This window comes from Oncorhynchus keta, chromosome 24, assembly GCF_023373465.1.
Source record: "Oncorhynchus keta strain PuntledgeMale-10-30-2019 chromosome 24, Oket_V2, whole genome shotgun sequence".
Taxonomy (NCBI): Eukaryota; Metazoa; Chordata; class Actinopteri; order Salmoniformes; family Salmonidae; genus Oncorhynchus; species Oncorhynchus keta.
Genome location: NC_068444.1, coordinates 93416 through 112567, shown reverse-complemented (window position 1 = coordinate 112567; position 19152 = coordinate 93416). Strand labels below are relative to the sequence as shown.

The window sequence follows — 19152 nt, the reverse complement described above, 5'->3', positions numbered from 1 at the left end:
TGACCGCTCTTTCCTGTGGATTTCTGAACATAACGCGACAAACAAACTGAGGTATTTTGGGTATAAAAATAATATAGTTAATTTCCCCCCACATTCTGACATTCCCAGAATCTCTATGTTAACCAAGGGTTTTGCAAATGTAACATCAGTAGGGTAGAGAGAGGAAAAAGGGGGGAAGAGGTATTTATGACTGTCATAAACCAACCCCCCAGGCCAACGTCATGACAACACTGAGCTAAAGGTTAGAGCTGCAGATTTATAGGAGCAGGACTCTAACCCGGAAGCTTATAATAAATCTCGCTATACCCTCCAACCAACCACCAAATCGGAAAAGCGTCAATAAGATCAAATCGTACAACATTGGCTCCAACGCAGGGCTTGCAAACTATTAGACTACAGAGAGAAGCACAGCTGAGAGCTGCCCAGTGACACAAGCCTACCAGACGAGCTGAATTACTTCTATGCTCGCTTCGAGGCAAATAACACTGAAACATGCATGAGAGCATCAGCTGTTTTGGACAACTGTGTGACCATGCTCTGAACAGACGATGTGAGTAAGACCTTTAAACTGGTCAACATTCACAAGGCCTGACGGATTACCAGGATCTGTACTCTGAGCATGCGCTGACCAACTGGCAAGTGTCTTCACTGACATTTTCAACCTCTCCCTGACTGAGTCTGTAATACCAACATGTTTCAAGCAGACCACCATAGTGCCTGTGCCCAAGAACACTAAGATAACCTGCCTAAATGACTATCGACCCGTAGCACTCATATCTGTAGTCATTAAGTGCTTTGAAAGTCTGGTCATGGCTCACATCAACACCATTATCCCAGAAACCCTAGACCCACTCCAATTTGCAAACCGCCCTAACAGATCCACAGATGATGCAATCTCTATTGCACTCCACACTGCCCTTTCCCACCTGGACAAAAGGAACACCTATGTGAGAATGCTATTCATTAACTACAGCTCAGCGTACAACACCATAGTGCCCTCAAAGCTCATCACTAAGCTAATGACCCTGGGACTAAACACCTCCCTCTGCTACTGCATCCTGGACTTTCTGACAGGCCGCCCCCAGGTGGTAAGGGTAGGTAACAACACATCCTCCATGCTGATCCTCAACACGGGGGTCCCCATCCTGTACTCCCTGTTCACTCAAGACTGCACCGCCAGGCACGACTTCAACACCATCATTAAGTTTGCCGATGACAACAGTGGAAGGCCTGATCACCGACAATGACGAGACAACCTATAAGGAGGAGGTCAGAGACCTGGCTGTGTGGTGCCAGGACAACAACCTCTGCCTCAACGTGATCAGGACAAAGGCAATGATTGTGGACTACAGGAAAAGGAGGACCAAGCACACCCCCATTCTCATAAACGTGGCTGTAGTGGAGCAGGTTGAGAGCTTCAAGTTCCTTGGTTTCCACATCACCAACAAACTAGAATGGTCCAAACACACCAAGAGAGTTGTGAAGAGGGCACGACATAACCTATTCCCCCTCAGGAGACTGAAAAGATTTGGCATGTGTCCTCAGATCCTCAAAAGGTTCTAGAGCTGCACCATCGAGAACATCCTTACTGGTTGCATCACTGCCTCGTATGGCAACTGCTCGGCCTCCGACCGCAAGGCACTACAGAAGGTAGTGCGTCTGGCCCAGTTCATCACTGGGGCCAAGCTGCCTGTCATCCAGGACCTCTATACCAGGTGGTGTTAGAGGAATGCCTTAAAAATGGTCAGACTCCAGCCACACTAGTCATAGACTGTTCTCTCTGCTACCGCACGGCAAGCGGTACCGGAGCGCCAAGTCTACATCCAAGAGGTTTCTAAACAGCTTCTACCCCCAAGCCATAAGACTCCTGAACATCTAATCAAATGGCTACCCAGACTATTTGCATTGCCCCCCCTTTTATGCTGCTGCTACTCTGTTGTCTATGCATAGTCACTTTAATAACTCTACCTTCATGTACATATTACCTCAATTACCTTGACTAAGAGGTGCCCCTGCACATTGTCTCTGTACCGGTACCCCCTGTATATAGCCTCACTATTAAGAGCGTCTGCTAAATGACTTAAATGTAAATGTAAATGTTATTTTGCTGCTGCTCTTTAATTATTTGTTACTTTTAATTTTAATTTAATTTGATTTTTTAACCTGCATTGTTGGTTAGGGCTTATACGTAAGAATTTCACTGTAAGGGATTGTATTCGGCGCATGTGAAAAATACATTTTGATTTGCTATAATGTGGATAAAGAGTTACTTGTGTAACAGAACACAGAGGGTATTCTTTAATAGAAGCCTCTCAAACATAATCCAGGTAAAATCAGGAATTCCCCAGGGTAGCTGTTTAGGACGCTCGCTTTTTTCAATCTTTTCTAACGACATGCCAATGGTTTTGAGTAAGGCCAGTGTGTCTATGTATGCTGATCACTATACACGTCAGCTACTACAGCAACTGAAATGACTGCAACACTTAACCTTTTGCGTGTAGGGGGCAGTATTTTCGTTTTTGGCTAAAAAACGTACCCATTTGAAACAGCCTATTTCTCAGCCCCAGAAACTAGAATATGCATATAATTGTCAGATTAGGATAGAAAACACTCTAGAGTTTCCAGAACTGTAAAAATATTGTCTGTGAGTATAACAGAACTGATATTGCAGGCGAAAGCCTGAGGAAAATCCAATCAGGAAGTGCCTCTTATTTTGAAACCTCTCTGTTCCTCTGCATGCCTATCCTCCATTTAAAGGGATATCAACCAGATTCCTTTTTCTATGGCTTCCCTAAGGTGTCAACAGTATTTAGACATAGTTTTAGGCTTTTATTTTGCAAAATGAGCGTGAAAGATCACATTGCGTAAGTGGATAGGTGGGGGCTCTCAGAGTGAGTTTTTCGCTATAGAGTAAAGCGGCCATTGTTCCTCCCGGTACTATTGAAAAACCTACACACTCGGTTGATATATTATCGAATATATATTTTAAAAACAACCTGAGTATTGATTATAAAAAATGTTTCTGTGGACATTATGGATATTATTTGGAATATACGTCTGCGTTGTGGTGACCGCTCTTTCCTGTGGATTATTGAAAACATCGCGACAAACAAACGTCGGTATTTTGGATATAAAAATAATCTTTATGGAACAAAAGGAACATTTGTTGTGTAACTGGGAGTCTCGTGAGTGAAAACATCCGAAGATCATCAAAGGTATAAAAAAAAATTGATTGCTTTTCTGATTTTCGTGCCCTAGCTACTTAACAAAGAGCTGCAGTTAGTTTTGGAATGGGTAGCAAGGAATAAGTTAGTCCTACATTTTTTCAGATCTAAAAGCATTGTATTTGTGACAAATCATTCACTAAACCCTAAACCTCAACTACATCTCATAATGAATAATGTGGAAATTAGGCAAGAAATTACTCAAGATGAGGTGACCAAACTGCTTGGAGTATCCTGGGTTAAACTGTCATGGTCAAAACATATTGGCACAACTGTAGCTAAGAATGGAAGAAGACTGTCCATAATAAAGCGCTGCTCTGCCTTCTTAACAACACTATCATCAAGGCAGGTCCGACAGGCCCTGGGTTTTTTTGGTAACACAAAGAAGGACTTGGGAAAATTGCAGTTGGCTCAGAACAGGGCAGCACGTCTGGCCCTTAAATGTACATGGAGAGCCAACATTAATGACATGCATGTCAGTCTCTCCTGGCTCAAAGTGGAAGAGAGATTGACTTCATCACTACTTGTATTTATGAGAGGTATTGACAAGCTGAAGGTACCGAGCTGTCTGTTTAAAATACTAGCACACAGCTCAGACACCCATGCATACCCCACCCACAAGATATGCCACCAGAGGTCTCTTCACAGTCCCCAAGTCCAGAACAGACTATGGGAGGTGCACAGTACTACATAGAATAGTTACTACATGGACCTCTATTCCACATCAGGCAACTGATGCAGGCATTAGAATCAGATTTAAAAAGCAGGTAAAAACACACCTTATGGAACATTGGGAACTCTGAACATGATAACATACACACGTACACATGGATTTTGCGTTGTAGATATGTGGAAGTGGAGTGTGGGAACACAATTAGTGTGTTGTGAATTCTGTGGTAAATGTGTTGTAATGTTTTTTAAATTGTATAACTGCCTTAATTTTGCCGGACCCCAGGAAGAGTAGCTGCTGAGATCCATAATAAATACAAATATAAATCACTGTTCGTAATGGCAGTAGCTGTAATCTCCAATATATCACTGTTCGTAATGGCAGTAGCTGTAATCTCCAATACATCACTGTTCGTAATGGCAGTATCTGTAATCTCCAATACATCACTGTTCATAATGGCAGTAGCTGTAATCTCCAATACATCACTGTTCGTAATGGCAGTAGCTGTAATCTCCAATACAACACTGTTTGTAATGGCAGTAGCTGTAATCTCCAATGCATCACTGTTCGTAATGGCAGTAGCTGTAATCTCCAATACAACACTGTTTGTAATGGCAGTAGCTGTAATCTCCAATACATCACTGTTCGTAATGGCAGTAGCTGTAATCTCCAATACATCACTGTTCGTAATGGCAGTAGCTGTAATCTCCAATACATCACTGTTCGTAATGGCAGTAGCTGTAATCTCCAATACATCACTGTTCGTAATGGCAGTAGCTGTAATCTCCAATACATCACTGTTCGTAATGGCAGTAGCTGTAATCTCCAATACATCACTGTTCGTAATGGCAGTAGCTGTAATCTCCAATACATCACTGTTCGTAATGGCAGTAGCTGTAATCTCCAATACATCACTGTTCGTAATGGCAGTAGCTGTAATCTCCAATACATCACTGTTCGTAATGGCAGTAGCTGTAATCTCCAATACATCACTGTTCGTAATGGCAGTAGCTGTAATCTCCAATACATCACTGTTCTGTAATGGCAGTAGCTGTAATCTCCAATACATCACTGTTCGTAATGGCAGTAGCTGTAATCTCCAATACATCACTGTTCGTAATGGCAGTAGCTGTAATCTCCAATACATCACTGTTCGTAATGGCAGTAGCTGTAATCTCCAATACATCACTGTTCGTAATGGCAGTAGCTGTAATCTCCAATACATCACTGTTCGTAATGGCAGTAGCTGTAATCTCAATACATCACTGTTCGTAATGGCAGTAGCTGTAATCTCCAATACATCACAGTTCGTAATGGCAGTAGCTGTAATCTCCAATACATCACTGTTCGTAATGGCAGTAGCTGTAATCTCCAATACATCACTGTTCGTAATGGCAGTAGCTGTAATCCCCAATACATCACTGTTACATCGTAATGGCAGTAGCTGTAATCCCCAATACAATCACTGTTCGTAATGGCAGTAGCTGTAATCTCAATACATCACTGTTCGTAATGGCAGTAGCTGTAATCTCCAATACATCACTGTTCGTAATGGCAGTAGCTGTAATCTCCAATACATCACTGTTCGTAATGGCAGTAGCTGTAATCTCCAATACATCACTGTTCGTAATGGCAGTAGCTGTAATCTCCAATACATCACTGTTCGTAATGGCAGTAGCTGTAATCTCCAATACATCACTGTTCGTAATGGCAGTAGCTGTAATCTCAATACATCACTGTTCGTAATGGCAGTAGCTGTAATCTCCAAGCTGTACAACACTGTTCGTAATGGCAGTAGCTGTAATCTCCAATACATCACTGTTCGTAATGGCAGTAGCTGTAATCTCCAATACAACACTGTTCGTAATGGCAGTAGCTGTAATCTCCAATACATCACTGTTCGTAATGGCAGTAGCTGTAATCTCCAATACATCACTGTTCGTAATGGCAGTAGCTGTAATCTCCAATACAACACTGTTCGTAATGGCAGTAGCTGTAATCTCCAATACAACACTGTTCGTAATGGCAGTAGCTGTAATCTCCAGTACATCACTGTTCGTAATGGCAGTAGCTGTAATCTCCAATACATCACTGTTCGTAATGGCAGTAGCTGTAATCTCCAATACATCACTGTTCGTAATGGCAGTAGCTGTAATCTCCAATACATCACTGTTCGTAATGGCAGTAGCTGTAATCTCCAATACATCACTGTTCGTAATGGCAGTAGCTGTAATCTCCAATACATCACTGTTCGTAATGGCAGTAGCTGTAATCTCCAATACAACACTGTTCGTAATGGCAGTAGCTGTAATCTCCAGTACATCACTGTTCGTAATGGCAGTAGCTGTAATCTCCAATACATCACTGTTCGTAATGGCAGTAGCTGTAATCTCCAATACAACACTGTTCGTAATGGCAGTAGCTGTAATCTCCAATACATCACTGTTCGTAATGGCAGTAGCTGTAATCTCCAATACATCACTGTTCGTAATGGCAGTAGCTGTAATCTCCAATACATCACTGTTCGTAATGGCAGTAGCTGTAATCTCTCTTTACCTCTAATTTCCATGTTTCCTTTTCTTCTCATCACTCATTCATTATAGTCAGTACTAACCAGGCAGGAGATTGTTACAACAGTGTTAAGGTTATCAGTTGTAGGTGAATGGTGTTATGGATGTGATTCATTACCATTATACACCCCCCCTAATATCAGATTACAACATAGGATAATCGTAGGCTATTTCCTTTGTAATTCTTCTTAATTAAAAAGATTCCACTGAATTCTAATTATAAAATTAAATCAACTCAATAACCAGTAAATTACTACATAAGCATTGAACAGCCCCTGTACTGAAACCCACAGGAGAGCAGTAAACCACAGCAGATCAGGGGTCTTGTATATACATAAACTAGATCAAATAATGACATAGAAAACCACTTTCATTTAATGCCAAATGTAAATCATTTTATTTCTCTGTGTGGTATTCCTGAATGACTACATTGCGGACCATGCCAGATCTTACAAGCCTGGATAGGTTTAACATATCAGCATTCCATATCGTATGATAAAGTAAGCTGATGCTCACAACCATTAGTTAATGAAATGTTTGCAATGCAGTCAGCTTGGAACGTGCCCATCAGCTCCCAACTCTGTAGTGTCAATGACTCCAACATTCAACTGATTAAAACTGAATTGTCCACTACAGCACAGGAACAACCATTTACATTTACATTTAAGTCATTTAGCAGACGCTCTTATCCAGAGCGACTTACACATAAGTGCCGTACAATTTGGCCAGAACCCTATACAGGGAATAGGGTGCCATGTTGGACTCAACTTCAGTCCCCCGGTGTTCCCCCAGTCAGGTCTGACCCTTCACTAAGACCTGGGGGGGCTGTTCTGTTCCAGTGGCTATATCAGCCACTGAGATATACATATATAGGTGTGAGTTAGTCTCTCCGTGATGACAAATAAGATTTGGTTCACGGTGACAAGATTATATTTATGTAGAGAGAAAGGAGGTGGGGGTTCCGATTTTGAAATGTGTATGTGCCGTTTGTAATGCAAGTATTTATCTTAACCTGTATTTTACTTCTTGTTTTTTGTTTAATTATAAAACATTCATTATTCATTAAATCTGCAGGGAAAGGAAGCCTTTAACAGAGTTTAGAGATCCTGTTCTTTACACCAGAATGTGTTGTCTTTAACAGAGTCTAGAGATCCTGTTCTTTATACCAGAATGTGTTGTCTTTAACAGAGTCTAGAGATCCTTATCTTTACACCAGAATGTGTTGTCTCTAACAGAGTCTAGAGATCCTGTTCTTTACACCAGAATGTGTTGTCTCTAACAGAGTCTAGAGATCCTGTTCTTTACACCAGAATGTGTTGTCTTTAACAGAGTCTAGAGATCCTGTTCTTTATACCAGAATGTGTTGTCTTTAACAGAGTCTAGAGATCCTTATCTTTACACCAGAATGTGTTGTCTCTAACAGAGTCTAGAGATCCTGTTCTTTACACCAGAATGTGTTGTCTTTAACAGAGTCTAGAGATCCTGTTCTTTATACCAGAATGTGTTGTCTTTAACAGAGTTTAGAGATCCTGTTCTTTATACCAGAATGTGTTGTCTCTAACAGAGTCTAGAGATCCTGTTCTTTACACCAGAATGTGTTGTCTTTAACAGAGTCTAGAGATCCTTATCTTTACACCAGAATGTGTTGTCTTTAACAGAGTCTAGAGATCCTGTTCTTTACACCAGAATGTGTTGTCTTTAACAGAGTTTAGAGATCCTGTTCTTTACACCAGAATGTGTTGTCTTTAACAGAGTCTAGAGATCCTGTTCTTTACACCAGAATGTGTTGTCTTTAACAGAGTCTAGAGATCCTTATCTTTACACCAGAATGTGTTGTCTCTCACAGAGTCTAGAGATCCTGTTCTTTACACCAGAATGTGTTGTCTTTAACAGAGTCTAGAGATCCTGTTCTTTACACCAGAATGTGTTGTCTTTAACAGAGTCTAGAGATCCTGTTCTTTACACCAGAATGTGTTGTCTTTAACAGAGTCTAGAGATCCTGTTCTTTACACCAGAATGTGTTGTCTTTAACAGAGTCTAGAGATCCTGTTCTTTATACCAGAATGTGTTGTCTTTAACAGAGTCTAGAGATCCTGTTCTTTACACCAGAATGTGTTGTCTCTAACAGAGTCTAGAGATACTGTTATTTTAATCCACAGAGGAAAGTCTTTAATTTGCAGAGTCTGGAGATACTGTTCTCTGAATCCACAGGGCAAATAGAGATACTGTTATTTACACTAGAAGGTGTTGTCCATGTCACCATATTATCCTTAAGGAGAGTTTCCACTGTGTTCCAATGATAATATACATTCAGATTGGTATTATAATCTTCTTTGTATCAAGGTTCTTCATAAACATTCTCCATGTCTCTGCGCTATACTCCATAAGGATCCTGCGTCCCTTTGATCAGTGACAATATCCATATACTGCTTTATGTTTTATTAAAAGTGTAAAGTGTCCCTCTGATCAGTGATAATATCCATACAAGGTTTTTCACATGATGTTGACCATTGCCCTGTAGAGTCCTGATGGTCATACATGATATTGGTACATCCATGTAGATTTTGGTCAGAGTCAGATGTTCCTGTGTGTCCCATGTATAATATCCTGAGGGTCATACATACATGGTATGATCCTGGTCTCAGTCATTTATGTTGACATGTAGTTGTGACCTCTGGCAGAGGGAGGGGCAGGGCTGTCTGGTCCGGGAGGAACACCTGCGGGTGAGCGGTCATCACTATAGAAACAGGGCGTCCAAGACCCTGGTTACCATGGTGATGTGGTACAGAGTTCCTCTGTCGTTCCAACCCGAAAGCAGGAGGAGTGTTCGGTAACTGCTTCCTGTACTGGACAAAGCTACAGGTCTTTAGTATGATAGCTAACACATTCTTCCCTATCAGGATCCCACTGACCCGGGCATCCCTATACAGCAGCATGTTACAACCTCTGATCAATAAGGTTAAAATATTAATGGTGACCAGGCTGAGGATAGGATATAGCATCATCTTGTGTGGGACTATATTGATGCCCTGCATGGAGATCTCACTAAGGGAGACACAGGGAAGGACTAGCAACAGGATGTAACAATAGAAGAACATCAGTCCTTCAGCCCACAGAGGGAGACCTTTCTTCAGGGGTTCCCAGAGATTAGCCTGAATATCCAGGATATCTAGCAGGTCCACCACCACCCAGAACAACCTGAAGACCAGAGAGGAACAAGATCATATAACAATCTAATATATGCCATTTAGCAGACGCTTTTATCCAAAGCGACTTACAGTCATGTGTGCATACATTCTACGTATGGGTGGTCCCGGGAATCGAACCCACTACCCTGGCATTACAAGTGCCATGCTCTACCAACTGAGCTACAGAACCACTATTATTGTCCACACACACCCAGGGGAAATGGGTCAGGTCAGTTCTACCTGTTAGAATGGGTCAGGGCAGTTCTACCTGTTAGAATGGGTCAGGGCAGTTCTACCTGTTAGAATGGGTCAGGTCAGTACTACCTGTTAGAATGGGTCAGGGCAGTTCTACCTGTTAGAATGGGTCAGGTCAGTACTACCTGTTAGAATGGGTCAGGGCAGTTCTACCTGTTAGAATGGGTCAGGTCAGTTCTACCTGTTAGAATGGGTCAGGTCAGTACTACCTGTTAGAATGGGTCAGGTCAGTTCTACCTGTTAGAATGGGTCAGGGCAGTTCTACCTGTTAGAATGGGTCAGGTCAGTTCTACCTGTTAGAATGGGTCAGGGCAGTTCTACCTGTTAGAATGGGTCAGGTCAGTACTACCTGTTAGAATGGGTCAGGTCAGTACTACCTGTTAGAATGGGTCAGGTCAGTACTACCTGTTAGAATGGGTCAGGGCAGTACTACCTGTTAGAATGGGTCAGGTCAGTACTACCTGTTAGAATGGGTCAGGTCAGTACTACCTGTTAGAATGGGTCAGGGCAGTACTACCTGTTAGAATGGGTCAGGTCAGTTCTACCTGTTAGAATGGGTCAGGTCAGTACTACCTGTTAGAATGGGTCAGGTCAGTACTACCTGTTAGAATGGGTCAGGTCAGTACTACCTGTTAGAATGGCAGTACCAGAATGGGTCAGTTCTACCTGTTAGAATGGGTCAGGTCAGTACTACCTGTTAGAATGGGTCAGGTCAGTACTACCTGTTAGAATGGGTCAGGCAGTTCTACCTGTTAGAATGGGTCAGGGCAGTTCTACCTGTTAGAATGGGTCAGGTCAGTTCTACCTGTTAGAATGGGTCAGGGCAGTTCTACCTGTTAGAATGGGTCAGGGCAGTTCTACCTGTTAGAATGGGTCAGGGCAGTTCTACCTGTTAGAATGGGTCAGGTCAGTTCTACCTGTTAGAATGGGTCAGGTCAGTTCTACCTGTTAGAATGGGTCAGGGCAGTTCTACCTGTTAGAATGGGTCTGTACTAGAATGGGTGGCAGTTCTACCTGTTAGAATGGGTCAGGTACCTGTTAGAATGGGTCAGGGCAGTTCTACCTGTTAGAATGGGTGGTCAGTACTACCTGTTAGAATGGGTCAGGTCAGTTCTACCTGTTAGAATGGGTTCTACCAGGGCAGTTCTACCTGTTAGAATGGGTTCTACCAGGTCAGGGCAGTTCTACCTGTTAGAATGGGTCAGGTCAGTTCTACCTGTTAGAATGGGTCAGGGCAGTTCTACCTGTTAGAATGGGTCAGGGCAGTTCTACCTGTTAGAATGGGTCAGGTCAGTTCTACCTGTTAGAATGGGTCAGGTCAGTTCTACCTGTTAGAATGGGTCAGGGCAGTTCTACCTGTTAGAATGGGTCAGGTCAGTTCTACCTGTTAGAATGGGTCAGGGCAGTTCTACCTGTTAGAATGGGTCAGGTCAGTTCTACCTGTTAGAATGGGTCAGGTCAGTTCTACCTGTTAGAATGGGTCAGGTCAGTTCTACCTGTTAGAATGGGTCAGGGCAGTTCTACCTGTTAGAATGGGTCAGGTCAGTTCTACCTGTTAGAATGGGTCAGGTCAGTTCTACCTGTTAGAATGGGTCAGGTCAGTACTACCTGTTAGAATGGGTCAGGGCAGTTCTACCTGTTAGAATGGGTCAGGGCAGTTCTACCTGTTAGAATGGGTCAGGTCAGTACTACCTGTTAGAATGGGTCAGGTCAGTTCTACCTGTTAGAATGGGTCAGGGCAGTTCTACCTGTTAGAATGGGTCAGGTCAGTACTACCTGTTAGAATGGGTCAGGTCAGTACTACCTGTTAGAATGGGTCAGGTCAGTACTACCTGTTAGAATGGGTCAGGGCAGTTCTACCTGTTAGAATGGGTCAGGTCAGTACTACCTGTTAGAATGGGTCAGGTCAGTTCTACCTGTTAGAATGGGTCAGGTCAGTACTACCTGTTAGAATGGGTCTACCTGTTAGAATGGGTCAGTTCTACCTGTTAGAATGGGTCAGGTCAGTTCTACCTGTTAGAATGGGTCAGTTCTACCTGTTAGAATGGGTCAGGTCAGTTCTACCTGTTAGAATGGGTCAGGCAGTACTACCTGTTAGAATGGGTCAGGTCAGTACTACCTGTTAGAATGGGTCAGGTCAGTACTACCTGTTAGAACCTGTTAGAATGGGTCAGGTCAGTTCTACCTGTTAGAATGGGTCAGGTCAGTTCTACCTGTTAGAATGGGTCAGGTCAGTACTACCTGTTAGAATGGGTCAGGTCAGTTCTACCTGTTAGAATGGGTCAGGTCAGTACTACCTGTTAGAATGGGTCAGGTCAGTACTACCTGTTAGAATGGGTGGTCAGTACTACCTGTTAGAATGGGTCAGGTCAGTACTACCTGTTAGAATGGGTCAGGTCAGTTCTACCTGTTAGAATGGGTCAGGTCAGTTCTACCTGTTAGAATGGGTCAGGTCAGTTCTACCTGTTAGAATGGGTCAGGTCAGTACTACCTGTTAGAATGGGTCAGGTCAGTACTACCTATTAGAATGGGTCAGGTCAGTTCTACCTGTTAGAATGGGTCAGGTCAGTTCTACCTGTTAGAATGGGTCAGGTCAGTACTACCTGTTACGCAGCTCCTCTTTCTTCTTGAACGGCTGTACGTACTCCATATGGTCTATTGCCACGAGACCAACAAACAGCACCGGGACACAGACTGAGAGGAGTAGGGTCAGGGCCTTACGGGCCAGAGCATCCAGAGACTTCCTGTCAGCCTTGTAGTTCTGGTACACAAAGTACACCTGGGAAAAAAAACTAAATCAATAAAACGTATTTTATACAGCCCTTTTCACATCAGCAGTTGTCACAAAGTGCTTTATAGATGTATTTTTATTTTTTACCTATATTTAACCAGGCAAGTCAGTTAAGAACAAATTCTTATTTTCAATGAGGGCCTAGGAACAGTGGTTTAACTGCCTGTTCAGGGGCAGAACGACAGAGTTAATATGCCATTTAGCAGACGCTTTTATCCAAAGCGACTTACAGTCATGTGTGCATACATTCTACGTATGGGTGGTCCCGGGAATCGAACCCACTACCCTGGCGTTACAAGCGCCATGCTCTACCAACTGAGCTACAGAAGGACCACAGTTGTACCTTGTCAGCTCTGTGATTTGAACTTGCAACCTTATGGTTACTAGTACAACGCTCTAACCACTAGGCTACCCTGCCACCCCAGCTACACAGTATCACGCCTACTTCTGCTCCCTCCCTCCTGCGCTCAACGTGGTCTGTCTCCTAACCACCGGTCCTGGCAACCCACATTGTGCACACCTGGCAACTATCATTGCTCACACTTGCTCCCCATCGTTACACATACCTGGACTTCATCAACACCCTGACTACTCTCCCTTCATATAGCCCTCAGTAGCTTCTGTCATCAGGCAATATTGGTTTTGGTTACGTTCAGTAAACTCAACTTCTGCTTCCTGATTCGCTGTGTATACGTTACAGAAAACTGCCTCTCAAAAACAAAGAAGCAGCAGAAGTTAAGGATATCTCCCATATAGTCGACGAACTGGAACACCTACTGCGTCAACACCATGATCAGCTGGGTTCGGGTAATGGATGAGGTCCTTCACATTCTCCACCACCTCGACAACACCTGAGAAGATTGATCTCCAACTAGTGGAGGACCATGATTCGTCCCAGTGAGCCAGTACGCCAGCCCATCCAGCGGTCCGCCCAGGTCAACGATGCCCTGTTGTCCCTCCCGGACAAATATGACGGGACTCCATCGAAATGCTGTGGCTTCCTACTCCAGTGCTCTCTTTATTTCACCCACCAGACAGGAGCCCCCACCACCGGGAGGTCCAAGGTTGCCATGGTCATTTACCTGCTGACTAGACGGGCTTTGGAGTGGGCTACGGCCATCTGGGAGAGAGGAGAGGAGGAGCCGAGTTCCTATGAGAGGTTCATGGCTCTGTTCAGGGAGGTCTTTGATCATTCCATCTGAGGGCAGAGAGGAAGGTGAGCGACTACTCTAACTCCAGCAGGGTACCCAGACCGCTGTGGAGTACACCCTCACCTTCCGGACTGTGGCAGCCTCCAGCAGATGGAATGAGCCGGCACTTTATTCTGAAGAGGAATATGCAAAGAGGTCCAGACGGAGTTGGCATGTCGGGAAGACAACCTTTCCTTGGACGTGCTCATAGCGATGACCATCAGTCTGGATAACCTTCTTCGAGAGCGCCAGCACCCTCCTCGTCTCTCACCTTCCTCCTTTTGTCATCCTGAAACAGAGCTTGAATCAATGGAGGTACGGGCCACACACCTCCCCGCGACAGAGCGGCGTCGCCGGAGACTGCTGTTCCTATTGTGGTCAGGAGGGGCACCAGCTTCAGCAGTGTCTGGTTCGTTCCAACCCGGGGTCCAAAGGGACCCGCGATCATCCATCTCCCAGGGTAGGCATCAGTATTCCATCATTATTGCTATCTGCAAAACGCTTCCTGGTTTGCATTTCACTGGCTGGCTGTCCCTCATGTGTTGTCCCTAAAGCTCTAGTGGACTCTGGTGCCGCAGGTAATTTCATCACATCGCAGGACCATTCAACATCACCGTGGGACCCCTGCACCAAGAAAGCCTTCTCTCGTCACTGAAGCACCTGTACATAGTCATCCTCTGCCTCCTGTGGCTCCAACGTCACGGCCCCATCCTCTCCTGGTCGAGGATGAAGATCACTGCTTTGGTACCCGGATGCCGGAAGACCTGCTTTCCCTTACCCTGTGGTTCCACGTCATTTGAGAGGCCTGTGGTTGCCCTCCAGCCCAACATCCCGCGACCTCTGTCTCCCTCCTCATCACTCCTGGGACTGTGCCATCGACCTGCTAGCAGACTCTGCGCCTCTGAGCAGCTGCGTCTAGCCCCTGTCGGTGGCTGAAACCAAGGTCATGGAGGAGTACATCCCAGGAGGCACTCCAACAGGCTTTCATCCATCTCCCCTGCATTGGCAGGTTTCTTCTTCGTGGCCAGGAAGGAGGGAGGTCTACAACCGTGCATCAACTACAAAGGTCTCAATTCCATCACCACCAAGTAACGCTACCCCAGTGAAAAATAAAAAAAATCCTATGAAATTGCAGAGCACGAAATTCGAATGACAGTACTATAAATATTTAACTTTCATAAAATCACAAATGTAACACATCAAAATAAAGCTTAACTTCTTGTTAATCCAGCCGCTGTGTCCCCCTTGCTTTTTAAATTCTTTACTAACGACATTTGAGTAAAGCCAGTCTGTCTATGTTTGCGGATGACTCAACACTCAACACTACACATGTCAGCTGCTGCAGTTAGTTCTACTAAGCTATATGGCATTGTTTAAAGACGCTCCAAGGATCATTTAGAATTTTAAGACCCCTTGAAGTATCCCCCAAAAATAATATATGCATTTTTTTGGGACATTGAATAACAGATTCACTACATGGAACGACAGATATTTTCTTGTGGACTATCTAAAGAAAGATCAGGAAACATTAGATTGCATTTATTTAACCCCTCATTTCGGTCACTACACACTTTCCATATACTGTATACTTCCATTCATAGGCCTGTGGGCATCTTAAAGCAAAACAACCGATATCTACAGTACCAGTCAAAAGTTTAGACTGACCTACTCAATCCAGGGTTTTTCTTTATTTTATGAATTAACACATATTGAATCATGTTTGTAAAAGTGTTCAACAAATCAACATATATTTTAGATTCTTCAAAGTAGGCACCCTTTGCCTTGCTGACAGCTTTGCACACTCTTGGCATTCTCACAACCAGCTTCATGATGAATGCTTTTCCAACAGTCTTGAAGGAGTTCCCACATATGCTGAGCACTTGTTGGCTGCTTTTCCTTCACTCTGCATTCGAACTTATCCCAAACCATCTCAATTTGGTTGAAGTCGGGTGATTGTGGAGGCCAGGTCATCTGATGCAGCACTCCATCACTATCCTTCTTGGTCAAATAGCACTTACACAGTTTGGAGATGTGTTTTGGGTCATTGTCCTATTGAAAAACAAGTGATAGTCCCACTAAGCGCAAACCAGTTGGGATGGCGTATCGCTGCAGACTGCTGTGGTGGCCACGCTGGTTAAGTGTGCCATTCTAAATAAATCACAGACAGTGTCACCAGCAAAGCACCGCCACACCATCACACCTCCTCCACCATGCCTCACGTTGGGAACCACAAATGCAGAGGTCATCCGTGCACCAACTCTGCGTCTCACAAAGACACAGTGTTTTGGACTCATCAGACCAAAGGACAAATTTCCACCGGTCTAATATCCATTGCTCATGTTTTCTTTGACCCAAGCAAGTCTTTTCTTCTTATTGGTGTCCTTTTGTAGTGGTTTCTTTACAGCAATTCGACCATGAAGGCCCTTGAATGAGTAGGTGTGTCCAAACTTTTGACTATGCGTGTTTTGTGAGAGTCACATTACATTTACATTTAAGTCACCATTGCACAGAGGGGTCATATTAGACAGAAGTTGGCAGATTGGCTGTACCGACTTCAGATGAGTTCCAAGACGCGTGTGGGAGAACACCATCGTATTCATGAGTCATCATGTGTTATGAAAATATAGTATTTTAAACCGTATGTCGAACTGTCTTAGGTTCCTGGACCCCAGGAAGAGTAGATTCTCCCTTGGCAGCAGCTAATGGGGATCCATAATAAATACAAATACAAAAATAGAGGGGTCTATTATTACTATGTAGGCCAAACCGGTGATTTTCGGGATGTCTCTTTTTTTTTGTTTTATTTCACCTTTATTTAACCAGGGAGGCCAGTTGAGAACAAGTTCTCATTTACAACTGCGACCTGGCCAAGAGAAAGCAAACACAGAGTTACACATGGAATAAACAAACAATATAAAAGTCTATAAACAATGTGTGCAAATGAGGTAGGCTAAGGGAAGTAAGGCAATAAATAGGCCATAGTGGTGTATAGCAATTAAACACTGGTGTGAAATATGTGCAGAAGATGAGTGTGCAAGTAGAGATACTGCCTGTGTATATTGGTTCCTAACTTCCCTGAAAAGTTGCATATCGCGGGTGCATTAGCATATTCGATGCTAATGCATTACGCCACAGGATGTTTTTGTGCTCTGGAGTGAACCAAGGGCTATATCTGTATTATATTATTATTATCTGTTCCTGGTGCTACATTTTTTGAATGGGGCATGCTTATTTAAGATGGTGAGGAAAGCACATGGTCTGACAAACACCACTATGGCCCTGTCACCTTTCACCGCAGATGTGGAAGTGTGACATAGGCGGATACGGTGGATAAAAAATAATCAAAATATTATATATATATATATACAGTGGGGCCAAAATACCAGCAACAGTGTGTGAAAACCTTGTGAAGACTTACAGAAAACGTTTGACCTCCTTGAGATAAACATTTGAGATAAACTTTTGTTATTGACCAAATACTTATTTTCCTCCATAATTTGCAAATAAATTAATTACAAATCCTACAATGTGATTTTCTGGATTTTTTTTCTAATTTTGTCTGTCATAGTTGAAGTGTACCTATGATGAAAGTTACAGGCCTCTCATCTTTTTAAGTGGGAGAACTTGCACAATTGGTGGCTGACTAAATACTTTTTTGCCCCACTGTATATATAGTTTAAACTGACAGATTTTGATTGGGATGTTTCTATTATGCTATTTACTTTTCTGCGGCAGCGCGGACATCGACCTTCATTTTTTTTTTATATTAAAGAACAACATTAAAGAAAGGATAATAATTTTTTATTTATTTAACCTTTATTTAAATAGGCAAGTCAGTTAAGAACAAATTCTTATTTACAATGACGGCCTACCCCGAACCCTAACCCGGACGATTCTGGGCCAATTGTGCGCCGCCCTATGGGACTCCCAAGCACGGCCAGTTGTGAAACAGCTTGCAATCGAACCAGGGTCTGTAGTGACACCTCTAGCACTGAGATGCTGCACCACTCGGGAGCCCAATTAAACAAAAAGGGAAACAACAAAAAGACTAAAAATGCCTTGTAAATACCTTGATCTCCAGGACAAAGATATAGAGGAACCAGAGTATCATGGCACAGCCTCGCTTGGCGGTCCGTACCTCGGCCCCGACCCAAACCGCCACGTACCGCAACACGATGAGGAAGCAGAGGTCCCCTACCATCACCATGATACAGATACCTGTTCCCCAGAAAAATGTATTATTATTTATAATAATAATGGTACAGGTAGTACAAGTTGGTTTAGAATTGTGTTTTTGTCTCATGTTCCTGCACTATGGTTGTTAGAATTGTGTTTTTGTCATTCTCCTGCACTATGGTTGTTAGAATTGTGTTTTTGTCATTCTCCTGCACTATGGTTGTTAGAATTGTGTTTTTGTCATGCACTATGGTTGTTAGAATTGTGTTTTTGTCATTCTCATGCTCCTGAATTGTGTTAATAATTAATTATTATGTCCTATGAATTTTATGCTTCATTTGTAAACACGGCACCCTTGTAAAAGAGACATCGGACTCAATGGAACTTCCCTGACTGAGAATAGGTTTCATAATAATAATAATAATAATAATAATAATACCTATCTTCCTGGGCCCGTGGTTCTGTTCCACCAGATAGGCATCGATCAGGGCCATACTGCTCATGATCAGCAGGGTAGACAGACAGATATGGGGCTGGTTGGTGGGAGGGGGGGGCACCATCATGACTGGGGCAGGAGGAGGTCTGTTAGGGAGAGTGTAGGGTGGTCCTCTGCTAAATAAAGGCAGGTTAGACTGTTACAGTAGACGGTAATGCCTAGTTAAATAAATAAAACAAATGTTCCACTCCATGGCTGGGGTTTTCACGGGGGGAGGGAAGAGGGGTTCGGAGAAGATTTGTGGAGGAGGGAGGGTTTAGGAGATTTGTGGAGGAGGGAGGTGGAAGGAGGAGGTAGGAGGAGATTTGTGGAGGAGGGAGGGATTAGGAGATTTGTGGAGAAGGCGGAGGGAGGTAGAAGGAGATTTGTGGAGGAGGGGGAGGGAGGTGGAAGGAGATTTGTGGAGGAGGGAGGAGAAGGGAAGGAGGGAGGTTTGTGGAGGAGGGGTATAGAGGGTCTTCAGTAGACAGTAGTTTCTCTCTCAATGCCTGCTGGCTGGGCTGTTTGACAGTAATGCTGCATAGTTCTGCACTTGGTAAGGTTGTGGGGGAAGGAGTCACCAAAGATCCTTAGTCTCCCAGTATGGGGATAG

The 19152-nt window shown here is 43.6% G+C and overlaps 1 protein-coding gene across 1 annotated transcript; it reads right to left on the bottom strand.

Moving 5' to 3' along the window:
* Positions 1-6842: 6842 nt before the first annotated feature.
* LOC118402690 (transmembrane protein 121) lies at positions 6843-18959 on the bottom strand. The gene is made up of 4 exons (XM_035800858.2): positions 18504-18959; positions 17958-18106; positions 12511-12686; positions 6843-9662 (listed from the first exon to the last, which is right to left on the bottom strand). Exons 1-4 carry the CDS (start codon positions 18625-18627, stop codon positions 9110-9112), a joined length of 1002 nt encoding a protein of 333 aa, XP_035656751.1. The 5' UTR covers positions 18628-18959; the 3' UTR covers positions 6843-9109.
* Positions 18960-19152: the final 193 nt, after the last annotated feature.

What these genes read in the sequence shown, in the direction of transcription:
- LOC118402690 (XM_035800858.2), bottom strand. Translation starts at nt 18,627, where the DNA reads ATGATGGTGCCCCCCCCTCCCACCAACCAGCCCCATATCTGTCTGTCT. An exon ending in TCTTTGTCCTGGAGATCAAG is followed by an intron (nt 12,687 to 17,957) that starts GTATTTACAAGG and finishes TTTTTTTCCCAG; the next exon opens with GTGTACTTTGTGTACCAGAA. An exon ending in AAAGAGGAGCTGCGTAACAG is followed by an intron (nt 9,663 to 12,510) that starts GTAGTACTGACC and finishes TCTGGTCTTCAG; the next exon opens with GTTGTTCTGGGTGGTGGTGG.